Below are 19000 nucleotides of genomic sequence, written 5' to 3'. Positions count from 1 at the left end.
ATCTTCTCCTGCAGAAGACACTGAGAAGTCTGCAAAAGTCTGAGCAGTCACGATGAACTAACTTTACTTATGCGCTCTTGCCTACACACTGTGGAAAAACAGACACTTGTAGTATTAATAAACCTCTAAACTGTACAGGGAATGCTAATCTTACTTGTCTTTCTTCTTATTGATGTAGCTCTCCAAGTCCTGAGGATTATCCAGAAGCATTCTCGGTACCTCAAAGCGGTGTGTATCTGACTTTTCATAGCTGTAGAGAGAAGCACAAAAAAAGAAAAGCTAAAATTCTAATGCTTAATTATGCTATATATTTGACCACATGACTTGTTCTTGATTGGTATGAAAAAAAAAAGCACAATCATTTTTCAATAAATCAAAAAAATAAAAAAGTTGTTTCAATCTAAGGACTGGAAGCACAACAATATAAGCCATTGGAAGGTGAAAACAGCTCTTAAATGTGTCTATTTGTCTATGTATTTAGCATTAATAACACATAAAAATAGTCAATGAGCACACTTACTAATTTAGGGAAGCATTGCGGTCCCCCAGGACTTCCAGATGTTTGGCATACTGGTAGTAGGTGGTGCGCAGGTGTACTCTGTCATGGTTCTCTGCAATCTCAATGGCTTTCTGCCACTGTCCCCATGCCTGGTATAGTTTATTTAGAAGATCATAACGCTTACAAGTTTTATACAGGTGTTCTGCATCTTCCTGCAAGAAAAGACCATAAATGACAGGATTTAATAAATTTACCAGGGGTTTAATTCCCTTATACCATTCTGTTTAACTGATATCTATTTAAAAAAACACATTAACTATTATCTTAATCTGATATCTCCTCCCCCTTACTACTGTACACTGATCAGATCTGCTGATAACTTTGCTTACAACCAACCCATTCAATGTATATTTAAGTCACAAAACACTGCACACACACACACATGCACGAGACTCTGTCCTTCCATTATTATCAGATTTCTACTTGGATGCACTTGATCGTTCAATCGTACAATACAGATACTTGATTTGAATTCCCAAAAATGAGTTTTTAAGGATCAGTTGACAACTGCATTCCCTTCAGATCTGATTGCTTATCGATCAGATGTTCATTGACTAAGGCAAATGTTGGTGATCCTCCTGGCCAAAATCCACATCCATACAGCTGTTTCAAAATACATTCAGTGAGCCATCCTGCAGTGTCACTGAACAAATGACAACTAATGGCCTTTTATGTTTCCCATGATGGAAGACACAGGGGGGTGCCTTCCACTAGTCCTCGCTTCCCTCCAACAGCACTGTTTTGTACAGAATTTATTGGTCCCCACTGTCATTTGAAACAATAGCTAGTTTTGAGCAACAACTTTAAACATCTGTATATAGCTTTAGTGTTTGAGCTTATATTGTATTTGTTTAATATTTCCTACTGTATAGCTTGAAAATGTCAGTTCTGTAAAAGATGTGACCTATATACAAATCCAGACAAAGATGCATTAGCAGCCCCAGCCAAAAGAAAAGGCCAAGTTCATCCAAGTATGAGACAGAATTAGCAGGGAGACATATTCATTTAGATACCTTAATCAATGAATAAAATATGAAGCAAAGCCAGCCAGATAAAGCATACAGTAACCCTGACAACATTTACCAAATAAGAATCATAAAAAAGTAGAATTGTGTCTAATAACAGTGGCACTGATAATGATGATATGAACCCTTTGAACTTGGACCATACTCGTGCCACTAATATTTAGTTAGACACAGCTCAATTACTATTACGATTCTTGTCTAGCATTTGATTTGTCTGAGGGCCAAATATATGTTTTGTTTTAAATTGTTACCATTGTCCTACTGAATGGAGGAGAGGGATCTCTCTGTTGCAGAAAGTTTATTCTGGAAGTTAGTAGGATGTTTGGTGTAGATACATATAGGCTTCTCTACTTTTTATTTTTATCTATGTATGATCTTCTGGAAAAAAATGCTTGAATTGAGTCAGCAAATACATTTTTTTGTATTCTTCCTGGCATAGGAATGTATTTAAACAATTTTAATATATTACTACAGCTTTCATTTTTTCAGGGTTAGGTTGTATTCCTTACCATCATGCCTAGCTGTATGGCTAACATGGCAACCCTGGCCTCGATCTCCGGCTCTTGTTCTGCCTCTCGTAATGCCTTTGCTCCCCTGGCATGGCCCATCTTTCCAAGACATACTTTGGCTACATCAAGTCTTCTTGTCTTGACACACATACGTGCCATGTTTTCCCACACCGTTTCGCTACAATAAAGAAAAATATAATCAATAATGATTTCTCAACACATACACATCATTTTAAATAAATCATTACATTCAAAACCCATCTTTTCAAACTTGTCTACCCATCTTCGAAACCCTCACTACTTTGCACCACTTCTTATCCCCCCTCTTATTGTCCAATACTTCCCCACCTCCTAGATTGTAAGCTCTTCAGGGCAGGGTCCTATCCTCCTCCTGTGTCACTGTCTGTATCTGTCTGTCATTTGTTATACTGTTTATTATTAATATTATTAATAATATTTAATAACAACATTATCTGTGTATTTAAAGGTAAATACGGGGGGAAAAAAACAGCTGTAATTTTTCTGGTGCAGGTTGGACCTAATTGGCTAGATAGCAAACACCAAATATTTTCCTGGTTTTATAGTGCTCTAACAATATGATTTCATTAGAGATGCCATGACATCAGAAACATTTTTTTAATGTAGATTTTTATTAAGGACATCAGAATTTTGGGCCTGATTTATTAAACCTCCCCAAGGCTGGGGAAGATACATTTTCATCAGTGAAGCTGGTGATCCGGCAAACATGACATGGATCTGGTTCAAGATTGAAAACATTTGCTAACAACTTTAAAAAAAACTATTCCAAGTTTGCTGGATCACCCACATTCATTGATGAAAGTGTATTCTTTGCATCCTTGGAGAGCTTTAATAAATCAGCCCTTTTAATGTGTGCTAATCTAGCCCCACACCTTCACATGGTCTATTCACACCATGTGACAGAGCTGATGTTTTTTTGATTGGGACAGTGCTGGACTTAATTTCCTCATGATAGAGGATAAAAGCAAAGTGTATTTTCTGCTAGGAAAGGGGGGGGGAATAGTTGCAATCTGTTTGTTCCTAAGGTTCCTAAGGGGTTAATATTGAAAAGGATGTTATATTCATATGTGCATGGGGGCATATATATTTGCTTGTGTTGGCTGTGCTTCCTGCTTTGTAGTGTGCCAACTGACCGCTTTACAGTTCATCTCTCTTCATGCATTACAGCCCAAAACAAACTGGAATTAGCTTTAGATCCATTACAGCAGACATATTTTTTAAAGTTGTTCATCAACCTGGCATTGTGGACTGATAAACGATCCTGACCAACCCCTGTTCACATCTATGGAGCACAGCGGGGGAGTCGCTCACTCATCCTTCTTTCTCCCCTATCCATACAACAGAATGGCGCTGTGTGTACACTGCTCGTTCATTCAGCTGTCACAGATCCAAGTCCTCAGACATCTGTACGAGGCTGAAGGCCCAAAAAATTCTAGCTGATTTATCCTGTAATCTCAGCAAGTGTCTGCTGGAATACAAAACACACTGCCTTACATACAACTAGATGCTGAACAGAGAATTGGAAAGTATTCTGTGTACACGATATATCCTCAGAGTATAGGTAAGATAACCATGTACAAACATGATTCAATTCAAAATGACTCACGTAAACAATCACAAGTGAAAATATGTACTAACCAACAATATACAAGAGTTTCCCAGATTTCAAAAACCAAAAAAAACCAAATTAACAATAACAGCAAATTAAATTTAGGGAAATGCATTTTCACAGTTTCATAAAATCGATTGTTATACATAATTGCTCTGAAATCTAAACGTACTTCCTCTCTTTCCTGCTTTTATTTATTTTTTTTACAAATGTTTATTTAATGCAGTGCTATAAATCCTAATATAAATTCAGTATTCTGAAGACACAGAGGTGGATAATTCTTCATTTTATACAGAGTTAGATCCATTAATGTAATTTTCACACCAGTGTGACTTTTCTTTGCTTCATTTTACCACAAAGTGACTCACAGCAACTGGTTATATTGCAGCTGCTATTTTATTAAGTAGGTACAAAATTGATGAGAACAAAAAGTAAAGATGAACTAAAAAAAAAGTTAAAACAGGGAAATTCTCCCTTTCATTGGTACCAGTAATCATTGTAACTAAGATAGGTTAAAGTTGTCACCAAAAACCATTTAGCATACCATCGCTAACATCATAAAATCACTAATCAGTACCCCGGAAAATACACTTTTTTGGCCTAAATACCTCCAATAGGGGGTACCTAGGCACCTACAGTGTTTCAGCTGTATGTCTGCAGTGTGAGATCAAAGGCACTGTTGCCCGTGCTAGTCTTAGGATATTTGGAATGAGAATTGGTGACGTCTCTACTTTGCACCTTACAGTTTTCCTTGCTGGAGGCTCTGACATAAGCAAACAAAGCCCTGCTCCCCTACTAAGATGGCTGCCTCCATACACAGTCACAGTGCAGAACAAGCCATTGCAAGTCACTAAAAGGAAAAAGGTGAGCTACAAGGAGACTGCTGGTAAAACTTGTAGGTCACTTTTTGCTTCTTCCTGACTTTTTATAGGCATTTATCAGAGTTCAGTTCCTCTTTAATATATATGTGAGCTAATCACTAAAATCTCATAAAATATAATAGCTGGTTTAAATCAATTGTGCCGATACACATTGCACAATAAAAAAAAAGCTTACCTGTCATTTAGATATTGCTGCTCCCATGTCCTCCCCCCCTTGGCCTGCCATTTGACCATATGCCTATGCATTTAGGTACATGATTACAATAGAACAGGAAGGTTAAAGTTCAAGATGAACAGCTGATTGGCCAGCTCTGCCCAAATATTAATACCATAAGTCCCTTTATCTGAGATATCCCCCTACTAGTGTGTAAGTACTTTTGGGCAGTGTCCTCTCCTCCATCCCTATCTGTCATTTGCCACCCCTATTTAATGTACATCACTGCCTTTATATGTTGGCGCTACATAAATCCTGTTTAATATTAATAATAATGATATTAGCAATCATGTGACCAAGTGCCTTGGCACACAATCATGTTACTAGCAGCAGCAATCACAGCAGGATAAAAAATGTTTAGTATAAGGAGACAGCAGCCTAGTCAGATTAAGCAGGTGTTATTTTTTATTATCAATCTGCCCTAAAGCTCTACATTTTTTACTATGCATGCCAGTATACATGTGAAGAGCAGTATAGACGGCAGTGCTGTATTGGGAAATGGTGGATCGAGGTGTGTAAATTTTCTAATGACCTTTGTATTTTGGCAAGGTCCATTATTTATGTCTTACTCTGGGATGTTTAATAGAAGGAACGATGAGTGTTTATGAATGTGCCTTGTAATGAAGTACAAACATGACTGAACACGAGAACACGTACACAGAATCCCTTCCCATCAGTAAACACCTTCCTATTCCCACCATGGAGCTGACAGAGGATTTCCTGTTACTAAACCAAGAAGAGTGAACCCCGGCCTGTAGCTGTTCTGACACCGGGCACAAATGACAGATGAGGCCTGGGAGAGAGGAGGCCACATATATAGCAGAGAGGAGTATGAAATGAATTCATGATTGTACAAAGGACATGAGAAGTAACTGCTTAGGAAACTTATCAGTTTACACATCAGTGAAAGATGATCTTTGGCACCTAACCAGGAGTTTCTGGATTTTATGCTTTATTAAATAAGGGACAGCTTGTAATTCATAATCATTGGGGATTGGGAGATGAAGTTTACAATGATCCTGGTCCTAATTCTCACTCCCCCCATGCAACCCTTCGAGTTGGCAAGAATGTGATTTACTTTGCCCTCACCCACGTATGGCTGCGTGTGATTGGTCTAAAACTGTCCTATAGGTTTCGGAAGGATTAATTGAATGTACATGGGGCATCATTTATAATGGCTCTGCAATGCACTGTGACTTTACTGTGCATTGCTGTAAGCAAAGTTTGCCTAACCAATAAAGTAAGAATTCTTAAAATATTGAAATCTTTTATCTTTGTGACTAAACACTACTTAAAGTGGGTCATTGCTGCTCATTACCATTACCCAGATTACAGGTGCTATGTTTGGTTATAAAATAATAAAATTAATACATCCGGTAAGAAAATGATGGGTCACAAACAAATGCAGCTTTAGGTTCTCAAATATAATGACAGTCTATGGTTAACTAAGGTGGTTAGATGGGTGACTGCAAATTGTTACAACTTTAACTACATGGGAGTCTGTGAGATCTGCAGAGCATTACATTATTTATAGTCAGCCCATATTGTATCAGTATGTATAGCTGATTAGATGGAGAGGATGAGGTGTGTACTCTGCTCTTCCTCTGGACAGTCATCACATCAGAAAATACTGTACAGCAGCCCCTGATAACAATTTTCCTGCTATGACTATGACGCAGCTACACAAGGTGGGGTCCATCCTTGCAGCTAAGGGGGACATGATTGTTGGGGACATCTGAAGGCTCTACATGTTGTAGCACTGGTGAAAATCTGTCTAACTAATGTGTATTGAAGTTGTCCAATGAGAAAAAAGGGACAACAACTATATGGTCAAACCTGCCTTTGCACTATTTACCATGAGAGATATATGGTCTAAAAAATAAACCATGTAAAAAATTGTGCTGAAGAAACAGTTAAAATCCATTTTTTTTAAACAAGCATAAGTACCTGCAGGCTAGAATTCAAAATGTAATAAAACAATATGCAAGCAATAAAAAAAAGAAGAGTATTTAAAAAGGGGGCCTAAACTTCATTCTATTTTTTCACCATCTATGGCCACTCCAAACCCTGAATCAGAACTAAGAGTCCAAATCCACAGTGACCACACATGCATAGCTCCCAAATTTTAAAGGTGCTTTTTAGCTCAAATTAGGTAAGAAAATGATTCACCCTACCATGACCATTTAAAAAAAAACCTTGCTTCCTCGCTAAGTTCCTTGGAGTTTTTCGACACTGTCATTTTTTCGGCCATAGCTTCTGTGATGATGAGGTTCTGCTCCAGGCACAGCTGAAGAGCATCATAGTACTACAGGAACATTAAAACAACATTTTTCAATAGTATTAAAATACTGAAGGTTAAAAGCTAAAAGAGGTAGATCTAAAGGCAATGTTGTGTTTATTCTGTTTATATCTTCATTCTCATTAAAAAAATGCCCTGGTGATTGTGGTGTCCTTGTTCAGGCTCTTCCTCTATGTAGTCACCCTGTTACATGTGGTCTTTTTGGAAAAAAAAATTGTGCAGAAATGATTGCCACTGTTGGTCCACAGCAATGAGGTGCAGTCATGGCTGGAGTGCATACACGTAGAAAGAAAGAGACTGAAAGAGGCTGGAGACAATCAGAACAACATAAATACAAAACAGGATGGAAACAAGGTGAAAACAAGTATTTTACAAAACTCGGCAATTGTTTGAGATAGGGTTATACTTTGGTAAACTACATTTCCTCCACTCAGGTTTTAGATTTACTAGCGCACTAGTTAAACTGTTTACCTTTTTAGCTGCTAAAAGCAGCTCCACAGCCTTCTCAAACTGGTTGTGCTGGATGAAAAAGTCTGAGCAACGGGAAAGTAAGGCTGGATCTGACTTCTCATCCAGGTCTTCTGCTATTAACTGAAGAGCGCCAAACTGTTCAGTGGCAAACGCCAACTCCAGTGCCTTAGAGAGGTGACCCGACTAAGAGGAAAAAAAAATAGAAAAACATTAGCACATTGAATGTACTGAAAACATTGGGTACTAGTAATCTTTACATTTAGATTTCCTTTTTCTATTGAAAGATTAATAATTTATAATGATGTGATATAACATGATTAATTTCCAAAATTCATGTACAGACGCTGAACAGATTTCTGTGTGACTTTCTAAAGATAAACCTCCTTTTCCTGCTAGTAAAGAATGTTACAATACTTTGTTTTATAAAGTAATGAAATATTACGATCCCTAATATGAATGCTTACATCTTCATTGGAAAGATTCACTCATCACTGACCAATGCCACTTGGGCAAAAAAGGATAGGGGAAATAAAACAAAAAACATTTTTTACAACTGTCACAGCTTTAAAAGTTTATTGGATTAATTTCAGCTCATATATAACAGAGTAGCCTTTTTATAGTAAATGATGGTCAATAGGACATATCTAAAAAAAAAACTCAGGGAACATTGGGAAAAGGCTATGTCAAAGAGGTACCAATGTAGCAAATTAGCAATACTATTGGGGAATACATTATGCTTAAAGTGCTAGCCTTATGTAAAATGAAAAAAAAAAATCTTTGCTATGCCTCACTTCTGATGTGCATGCATGCTAGAGTACACATTTTAGTTCAAAATGTGAACAGATTTTAGTTCTATAATTGCTCAGCACCTTCTTTCTGTGTTTATAAGTTCAGCCCCTCCGCTTGTGGATGGTTTCCACTGTAGTGAAGGAATGCTAGGAAATCTAACATGGTTGCATCTGATTGATTGTGGATTCCACTCTGATCACATCTGGTCGATGAAAAAGATATTCTGTCCACCATTTGCATAAAAGGATAAGTGCATTTTGCACATACTTAAAGTATTGGGGAGGTGGACTTCTGCTTCAAAGGGTACTTGTGCTTTAATTTTACTACCCATCTACAGATTACCTTGTGGTAAAGCATAACAGCTCTATCCATTTGCTCCCCCTGCTCCTCGTAATAGCGTGCAGCATCCATCATATCCTCTGGTGTGCTTAGCAGAGCAAGGTTCATGAGCTGATCATCCAGATTGTTCTCCTGTAGGGAATAGAGAAAGCCTACATTAAAAATCATGTTAACTAACTAGCTATTTCTGTAATGCGGCTTTTGAACAAGTCTATTTCTGTAATGCAGCTTTTGCAAAAGTGTACCTTGCAGAGTCGTATGGCGTTGTTGTAAGCTTGTGCCCTGGTGTAGAAGTGCACAGCTTGCTTTAGATCTTCCTGGCTTTCATACTGACGTGCCAGATGGTAGGAAGCTGCCAAATTACCGGTCTCATTGGCTATCTCTGCTGCCTAGAAAACAAGATTATTAGCACATCTGACGGACAATGGTCAAAGCTGGCCACATTGAAAAGAAAATACTGCTGGGATACAATAATACCGAATGCACATTGTGCAACTTTGCCTGGGCTAATTGGGACATTCAGCCCAAATATATAAGACTTTAAGACTGGATTTCCAGCTGTTATAGCTTAGTACATTCTGCAGAAGCATTCTCCCTTTCTTCACATCCATTTTTTCTCCAGCTATTGTATGTTATTTAGTAAGCAAGTATTAAGTAAGTGAAATATACTGTAGACATTGAACATCTAAATAGGACTAATAAAACTGGTTCTAATACAAATGAGGTGGGTCTTTAAGATTTGCTGCTTTGTTGCTTTTTTTTGCTCCACTCTTGTGCAATCATATATGGCAATCTGAAGAAAAGTCTGAATACTATGATAGTTCTGTTTTGTATATTCTGCACACAGACTGAAATTAGGAAGTTAAAAGAGTAAAGTATAGAAGTAAAGTGAAGTAATCCAAAGAAACCAATTAAAGATTATTCCAAACAGGCATCCTGTAGTCACAACAAGGTTTACTGTATTGTGCCTTTCTTAAAGTATGAGTAGAATAAAAAAAACAACAATGTAATATATTGGGGCCTAACATACCTTGTATTAAGTGTAATGTGTTCGCTGCATGTTTTCTTTTTTTCAGGCTAAGAGCATTTTCAGCAGAAAGAGAAAATACCTGTTGATCTTAGTAGAAATGCCATGTCCTTGTTACTTCTTTAAAATAAACAGGAAACATGTACAAGCTGTATTGATCCTGCTATCTCCCACTTAATGGGATTATTAAAGACAGACACGGGTGGCAACCATATCTCTCTCATTGTATAGACTGAGCAGTAAATGTAGCCACACAGGGACATGGAGTGTGTTATTTGAGTGATAACCAAGGAACAAAATTCTATAGCCACTAAATCGAAGGATGGGTAAGCTGCTATGTATAACATACTTAAACATAAAATAAAGCATATAGTGTTTTTGTTGTATGTCGGGGCTCTTACCTTCTGAATGTTCCTTAGAAAGCAGTGTACTCGCACCAGAGATAGGTAATCCTGCGCCATCTCATAGTACTTAAGAGCAGAGTCAAGGTCAGACTGTCTTTCCATGTACTGAGCCCACCATTTCCAGAGACATCTGCACAATGCCAAACAAAGACAAAAAAGAGTTTGAGGGTCAGACATAGCATCATTCAAATGCTTTATTTTACTACTGTTTCATCCATCGATATTCTTCCAGCAATGAGGAAACACTGATGCCATTTTTGTTACCATTTTATATATCTTTCTGATTGTAAGAGTGTGAAAGGGTCTGAGAAGGTATTTATGGAGGACTGCATCCCCTTTATAGTATTTGTTGCACTAGCTCAATGCTTCCAAGTAACTGCATGCCTGTTGCAAGTTATCCTGTTACTTTGGCAGGAAATGGGAAGAAATCTTTCTAACGAAGCCCCAGATAGCAGTAAAAATTCTAAGAGGTTTGGATAGACGAACGTTTCTCATGTGGGAACCCTTTAAATAACATTCAGGTCTCCAGGGAACCCTTGCTAATTACTATATCAATAGCACATTAATGTGGTGCTCAGTAGGAAGAATTATTAATATTTTTACACAGTATTTATATGATGCGGACATATTAGGCAGCGCTTTACAAAGTATATAGTCATGTGACTAGCTGTCCCCCAAAGGAGCTCACAATGTAATGTCCCTACATCAGTCATATGTCTTTAAAACAGTCTAAGGTCAATTTTAGGAAGAAGCCATTTAACCTATCTGCAGTTTTTGGAATGTGCAAGGAAACCTTACGCAAACACAGGGAGAACCTGCAAAGATAGTGTTCTGATCGAGTGCTAACCTCTGAGCCACTGTGCTGCCCTCTTACATTGCTGGCCACTGTGAAGAATGTCACCCAGATAACATCAGAAGCACAAACTGCTCATTGGTCAAGGAACCCCTGGCAACATCTGGATGATTCCCCAAAAAAATGGTTTAGAAACACTGGGCTAAACAAACATTTTAATACTAAATAAATATAAACAAGTAATGAATGATGATAAATGATAAATATCTATGTGCCATCTTCTCCTGCAGAAGACACTGAGAAGTCTGCAAAAGTCTGAGCAGTCACGATGAACTAACTTTACTTATGCGCTCTTGCCTACACACTGTGGAAAAACAGACACTTGTAGTATTAATAAACCTCTAAACTGTACAGGGAATGCTAATCTTACTTGTCTTTCTTCTTATTGATGTAGCTCTCCAAGTCCTGAGGATTATCCAGAAGCATTCTCGGTACCTCAAAGCGGTGTGTATCTGACTTTTCATAGCTGTAGAGAGAAGCACAAAAAAAGAAAAGCTAAAATTCTAATGCTTAATTATGCTATATATTTGACCACATGACTTGTTCTTGATTGGTATGAAAAAAAAAAGCACAATCATTTTTCAATAAATCAAAAAAATAAAAAAGTTGTTTCAATCTAAGGACTGGAAGCACAACAATATAAGCCATTGGAAGGTGAAAACAGCTCTTAAATGTGTCTATTTGTCTATGTATTTAGCATTAATAACACATAAAAATAGTCAATGAGCACACTTACTAATTTAGGGAAGCATTGCGGTCCCCCAGGACTTCCAGATGTTTGGCATACTGGTAGTAGGTGGTGCGCAGGTGTACTCTGTCATGGTTCTCTGCAATCTCAATGGCTTTCTGCCACTGTCCCCATGCCTGGTATAGTTTATTTAGAAGATCATAACGCTTACAAGTTTTATACAGGTGTTCTGCATCTTCCTGCAAGAAAAGACCATAAATGACAGGATTTAATAAATTTACCAGGGGTTTATTGTCGTAATCAAGGCCTTAGAATAAATTCCCTTATACCATTCTGTTTAACTGATATCTATTTAAAAAAACACATTAACTATTATCTTAATCTGATATCTCCTCCCCCTTACTACTGTACACTGATCAGATCTGCTGATAACTTTGCTTACAACCAACCCATTCAATGTATATTTAAGTCACAAAACACTGCACACACACACACATGCACGAGACTCTGTCCTTCCATTATTATCAGATTTCTACTTGGATGCACTTGATCGTTCAATCGTACAATACAGATACTTGATTTGAATTCCCAAAAATGAGTTTTTAAGGATTAGTTGACAACTGCATTCCCTTCAGATCTGATTGCTTATCGATCAGATGTTCATTGACTAAGGCAAATGTTGGTGATCCTCATGGCCAAAATCCACATCCATACAGCTGTTTCAAAATACATTCAGTGAGCCATCCTGCAGTGTCACTGAACAAATGACAACTAATGGCCTTTTATGTTTCCCATGATGGAAGACACAGGGGGGTGCCTTCCACTAGTCCTCACTTCCCTCCAACAGCACTGTTTTGTACAGAATTTATTGGTCCCCACTGTCATTTGAAACAATAGCTAGTTTTGAGCAACAACTTTAAACATCTGTATATAGCTTTAGTGTTTGAGCTTATATTGTATTTGTTTAATATTTCCTACTGTATAGCTTGAAAATGTCAGTTCTGTAAAAGATGTGACCTATATACAAATCCAGACAAAGATGCATTAGCAGCCCCAGCCAAAAGAAAAGGCCAAGTTCATCCAAGTATGAGACAGAATTAGCAGGGAGACATATTCATTTAGATACCTTAATCAATGAATAAAATATGAAGCAAAGCCAGCCAGATAAAGCATACAGTAACCCTGACAACATTTACCAAATAAGAATCATAAAAAAGTAGAATTGTGTCTAATAACAGTGGCACTGATAATGATGATATGAACCCTTTGAACTTGGACCATACTCGTGCCACTAATATTTAGTTAGACACAGCTCAATTACTATTACGATTCTTGTCTAGCATTTGATTTGTCTGAGGGCCAAATATATGTTTTGTTTTAAATTGTTACCATTGTCCTACTGAATGGAGGAGAGGGATCTCTCTGTTGCAGAAAGTTTATTCTGGAAGTTAGTAGGATGTTTGGTGTAGATACATATAGGCTTCTCTACTTTTTATTTTTATCTATGTATGATCTTCTGGAAAAAAATGCTTGAATTGAGTCAGCAAATACATTTTTTTGTATTCTTCCTGGCATAGGAATGTATTTAAACAATTTTAATATATTACTACAGCTTTCATTTTTTCAGGGTTAGGTTGTATTCCTTACCATCATGCCTAGCTGTATGGCTAACATGGCAACCCTGGCCTCGATCTCCGGCTCTTGTTCTGCCTCTCGTAATGCCTTTGCTCCCCTGGCATGGCCCATCTTTCCAAGACATACTTTGGCTACATCAAGTCTTCTTGTCTTGACACACATACGTGCCATGTTTTCCCACACCGTTTCGCTACAATAAAGAAAAATATAATCAATAATGATTTCTCAACACATACACATCATTTTAAATAAATCATTACATTCAAAACCCATCTTTTCAAACTTGTCTACCCATCTTCGAAACCCTCACTACTTTGCACCACTTCTTATCCCCCCTCTTATTGTCCAATACTTCCCCACCTCCTAGATTGTAAGCTCTTCAGGGCAGGGTCCTATCCTCCTCCTGTGTCACTGTCTGTATCTGTCTGTCATTTGTTATACTGTTTATTATTAATATTATTAATAATATTTAATAACAACATTATCTGTGTATTTAAAGGTAAATACGGGGGGAAAAAAACAGCTGTAATTTTTCTGGTGCAGGTTGGACCTAATTGGCTAGATAGCAAACACCAAATATTTTCCTGGTTTTATAGTGCTCTAACAATATGATTTCATTAGAGATGCCATGACATCAGAAACATTTTTTTAATGTATATTTTTATTAAGGACATCAGAATTTTGGGCCTGATTTATTAAACCTCCCCAAGGCTGGGGAAGATACATTTTCATCAGTGAAGCTGGTGATCCGGCAAACATGACATGGATCTGGTTCAAGATTGAAAACATTTGCTAACAACTTTAAAAAAAACTATTCCAAGTTTGCTGGATCACCCACATTCATTGATGAAAGTGTATTCTTTGCATCCTTGGAGAGCTTTAATAAATCAGCCCTTTTAATGTGTGCTAATCTAGCCCCACACCTTCACATGGTCTATTCACACCATGTGACAGAGCTGATGTTTTTTTGATTGGGACAGTGCTGGACTTAATTTCCTCATGATAGAGGATAAAAGCAAAGTGTATTTTCTGCTAGGAAAGGGGGGGGGAATAGTTGCAATCTGTTTGTTCCTAAGGTTCCTAAGGGGTTAATATTGAAAAGGATGTTATATTCATATGTGCATGGGGGCATATATATTTGCTTGTGTTGGCTGTGCTTCCTGCTTTGTAGTGTGCCAACTGACCGCTTTACAGTTCATCTCTCTTCATGCATTACAGCCCAAAACAAACTGGAATTAGCTTTAGATCCATTACAGCAGACATATTTTTTAAAGTTGTTCATCAACCTGGCATTGTGGACTGATAAACGATCCTGACCAACCCCTGTTCACATCTATGGAGCACAGCGGGGGAGTCGCTCACTCATCCTTCTTTCTCCCCTATCCATACAACAGAATGGCGCTGTGTGTACACTGCTCGTTCATTCAGCTGTCACAGATCCAAGTCCTCAGACATCTGTACGAGGCTGAAGGCCCAAAAAATTCTAGCTGATTTATCCTGTAATCTCAGCAGGTGTCTGCTGGAATACAAAACACACTGCCTTACATACAACTAGATGCTGAACAGAGAATTGGAAAGTATTCTGTGTACACGATATATCCTCAGAGTATAGGTAAGATAACCATGTACAAACATGATTCAATTCAAAATGACTCACGTAAACAATCACAAGTGAAAATATGTACTAACCAACAATATACAAGAGTTTCCCAGATTTCAAAAACCAAAAAAAACCAAATTAACAATAACAGCAAATTAAATTTATGGAAATGCATTTTCACAGTTTCATAAAATCGATTGTTATACATAATTGCTCTGAAATCTAAACGTACTTCCTCTCTTTCCTGCTTTTATTTATTTTTTTTACAAATGTTTATTTAATGCAGTGCTATAAATCCTAATATAAATTCAGTATTCTGAAGACACAGAGGTGGATAATTCTTCATTTTATACAGAGTTAGATCCATTAATGTAATTTTCACACCAGTGTGACTTTTCTTTGCTTCATTTTACCACAAAGTGACTCACAGCAACTGGTTATATTGCAGCTGCTATTTTATTAAGTAGGTACAAAATTGATGAGAACAAAAAGTAAAGATGAACTAAAAAAAAAGTTAAAACAGGGAAATTCTCCCTTTCATTGGTACCAGTAATCATTGTAACTAAGATAGGTTAAAGTTGTCACCAAAGACCATTTAGCATACCATCGCTAACATCATAAAATCACTAATCAGTACCCCGGAAAATACACTTTTTTGGCCTAAATACCTCCAATAGGGGGTACCTAGGCACCTACAGTGTTTCAGCTGTATGTCTGCAGTGTGAGATCAAAGGCACTGTTGCCCGTGCTAGTCTTAGGATATTTGGAATGAGAATTGGTGACGTCTCTACTTTGCACCTTACAGTTTTCCTTGCTGGAGGCTCTGACATAAGCAAACAAAGCCCTGCTCCCCTACTAAGATGGCTGCCTCCATACACAGTCACAGTGCAGAACAAGCCATTGCAAGTCACTAAAAGGAAAAAGGTGAGCTACAAGGAGACTGCTGGTAAAACTTGTAGGTCACTTTTTGCTTCTTCCTGACTTTTTATAGGCATTTATCAGAGTTCAGTTCCTCTTTAATATATATGTGAGCTAATCACTAAAATCTCATAAAATATAATAGCTGGTTTAAATCAATTGTGCCGATACACATTGCACAATAAAAAAAAAGCTTACCTGTCATTTAGATATTGCTGCTCCCATGTCCTCCCCCCCTTGGCCTGCCATTTGACCATATGCCTATGCATTTAGGTACATGATTACAATAGAACAGGAAGGTTAAAGTTCAAGATGAACAGCTGATTGGCCAGCTCTGCCCAAATATTAATACCATAAGTCCCTTTATCTGAGATATCCCCCTACTAGTGTGTAAGTACTTTTGGGCAGTGTCCTCTCCTCCATCCCTATCTGTCATTTGCCACCCCTATTTAATGTACATCACTGCCTTTATATGTTGGCGCTACATAAATCCTGTTTAATAATAATGATATTAGCAATCATGTGACCAAGTGCCTTGGCACACAATCATGTTACTAGCAGCAGCAATCACAGCAGGATAAAAAATGTTTAGTATAAGGAGACAGCAGCCTAGTCAGATTAAGCAGGTGTTATTTTTTATTATCAATCTGCCCTAAAGCTCTACATTTTTTACTATGCATGCCAGTATACATGTGAAGAGCAGTATAGACGGCAGTGCTGTATTGGGAAATGGTGGATCGGGGTGTGTAAATTTTCTAATGACCTTTGTATTTTGGCAAGGTCCATTATTTATGTCTTACTCTGGGATGTTTAATAGAAGGAACGATGAGTGTTTATGAATGTGCCTTGTAATGAAGTACAAACATGACTGAACACGAGAACACGTACACAGAATCCCTTCCCATCAGTAAACACCTTCCTATTCCCACCATGGAGCTGACAGAGGATTTCCTGTTACTAAACCAAGAAGAGTGAACCCCGGCCTGTAGCTGTTCTGACACCGGGCACAAATGACAGATGAGGCCTGGGAGAGAGGAGGCCACATATATAGCAGAGAGGAGTATGAAATGAATTCATGATTGTACAAAGGACATGAGAAGTAACTGCTTAGGAAACTTATCAGTTTACACATCAGTGAAAGATGATCTTTGGCACCTAACCAGGAGTTTCTGGATTTTATGCTTTATTAAATAAGGGACAGCTTGTAATTCATAATCATTGGGGATTGGGAGATGAAGTTTACAATGATCCTGGTCCTAATTCTCACTCCCCCCATGCAACCCTTCGAGTTGGCAAGAATGTGATTTACTTTGCCCTCACCCACGTATGGCTGCGTGTGATTGGTCTAAAACTGTCCTATAGGTTTCGGAAGGATTAATTGAATGTACATGGGGCATCATTTATAATGGCTCTGCAATGCACTGTGACTTTACTGTGCATTGCTGTAAGCAAAGTTTGCCTAACCAATAAAGTAAGAATTCTTAAAATATTGAAATCTTTTATCTTTGTGACTAAACACTACTTAAAGTGGGTCATTGCTGCTCATTACCATTACCCAGATTACAGGTGCTATGTTTGGTTATAAAATAATAAAATTAATACATCCGGTAAGAAAATGATGGGTCACAAACAAATGCAGCTTTAGGTTCTCAAATATAATGACAGTCTATGGTTAACTAAGGTGGTTAGATGGGTGACTGCAAATTGTTACAACTTTAACTACATGGGAGTCTGTGAGATCTGCAGAGCATTACATTATTTATAGTCAGCCCATATTGTATCAGTATGTATAGCTGATTAGATGGAGAGGATGAGGTGTGTACTCTGCTCTTCCTCTGGACAGTCATCACATCAGAAAATACTGTACAGCAGCCCCTGATAACAATTTTCCTGCTATGACTATGACGCAGCTACACAAGGTGGGGTCCATCCTTGCAGCTAAGGGGGACATGATTGTTGGGGACATCTGAAGGCTCTACATGTTGTAGCACTGGTGAAAATCTGTCTAACTAATGTGTATTGAAGTTGTCCAATGAGAAAAAAGGGACAACAACTATATGGTCAAACCTGCCTTTGCACTATTTACCATGAGAGATATATGGTCTAAAAAATAAACCATGTAAAAAATTGTGCTGAAGAAACAGTTAAAATCCATTTTTTTTAAACAAGCATAAGTACCTGCAGGCTAGAATTCAAAATGTAATAAAACAATATGCAAGCAATAAAAAAAAGAAGAGTATTTAAAAAGGGGGCCTAAACTTCATTCTATTTTTTCACCATCTATGGCCACTCCAAACCCTGAATCAGAACTAAGAGTCCAAATCCACAGTGACCACACATGCATAGCTCCCAAATTTTAAAGGTGCTTTTTAGCTCAAATTAGGTAAGAAAATGATTCACCCTACCATGACCATTTAAAAAAAAAAAACACAATAAGCTATGAAATGGCTTTTTTTCTACCATTATGTGTTATTTAAATCATCTTTTTATAATAGTAAATGGAATAATTTAGAGGGGGAACAAAGTTTTAGTGCAAATTAACAATTTTAATAGTTAAATACATTTTTATAGAGGCGTATATACCCATTTAAAAAGGGCAGAAGAGGAGGAATGAAGGGCAGAGAGAACTGGATGTGAACAAAGGTGGGAGGTTTGCACACATGTAGGCTAAAGCTGCGTACACACGTGCAATTTTTGTCGTTGGAAAGGATCTTTCACGATCCTTTCCATCGACAAAGGACTATACTATGCATGAACGGTGCTGTACATACAGCACCGTTCTGCTCTATGGAGAGGGGAGAGCGAAGGAGCGCCACCCTGCTGCGCTCTCCCCCTTCCCTTGCATTAGGATCGCTCGTCGTTCATCGTTTGTGGATCCGCCAGGACGGATCCACGGAGGATGAACGACACCCACTGTACACACGCAAGATTCTCGCCCGATATCTGGCCGATGCCGATTATCGGGCGAGAAAAATCTGACGCGTGTACGCAACCTAAAATCCAATCTCTACATGTGTAGGAGATGGAATCACAGGAAGGTCAAAGAACCATTGCACAGGAATATTAGGTAAATTGCGGGTGGATGATAAAAGTAACATTTACTTATAACAAATACCTTCCCAACACTTTTGATTTATATAC

General features: G+C 37.8%; 2 protein-coding genes across 2 annotated transcripts; both read right to left on the bottom strand.

The window, feature by feature from the left end:
- Positions 1–154: 154 nt before the first annotated feature.
- Positions 155–4856, bottom strand: LOC140344959 (intraflagellar transport protein 140 homolog; the record flags this gene model as incomplete). Its single annotated transcript, XM_072432145.1, has 4 exons — positions 4798–4856; positions 2094–2271; positions 521–711; positions 155–250 (listed from the first exon to the last, which is right to left on the bottom strand). Coding segments are annotated over exons 1-4 (524 nt in total), but the record flags the coding sequence as incomplete, so codon positions are not given.
- Positions 4857–7031: 2175 nt separating this feature from the next.
- Positions 7032–13531, bottom strand: LOC140344961 (intraflagellar transport protein 140 homolog; the record flags this gene model as incomplete). Its single annotated transcript, XM_072432146.1, is given in 8 exon segments — positions 7032–7141; positions 7607–7789; positions 8738–8866; positions 8980–9123; positions 10163–10295; positions 11389–11484; positions 11755–11945; positions 13354–13531. Coding segments are annotated over 8 exon segments (1164 nt in total), but the record flags the coding sequence as incomplete, so codon positions are not given.
- Between the last annotated feature and the right edge of the window lie 5469 nt (positions 13532–19000).

This window comes from Pyxicephalus adspersus, unplaced genomic scaffold (genome assembly GCF_032062135.1).
Source record: "Pyxicephalus adspersus unplaced genomic scaffold, UCB_Pads_2.0 Sca263, whole genome shotgun sequence".
Taxonomy (NCBI): domain Eukaryota; kingdom Metazoa; phylum Chordata; class Amphibia; order Anura; family Pyxicephalidae; genus Pyxicephalus; species Pyxicephalus adspersus.
Note: the sequence above shows the minus strand (reverse complement) of the source record. Positions and strands in the feature narration are given on the sequence as shown.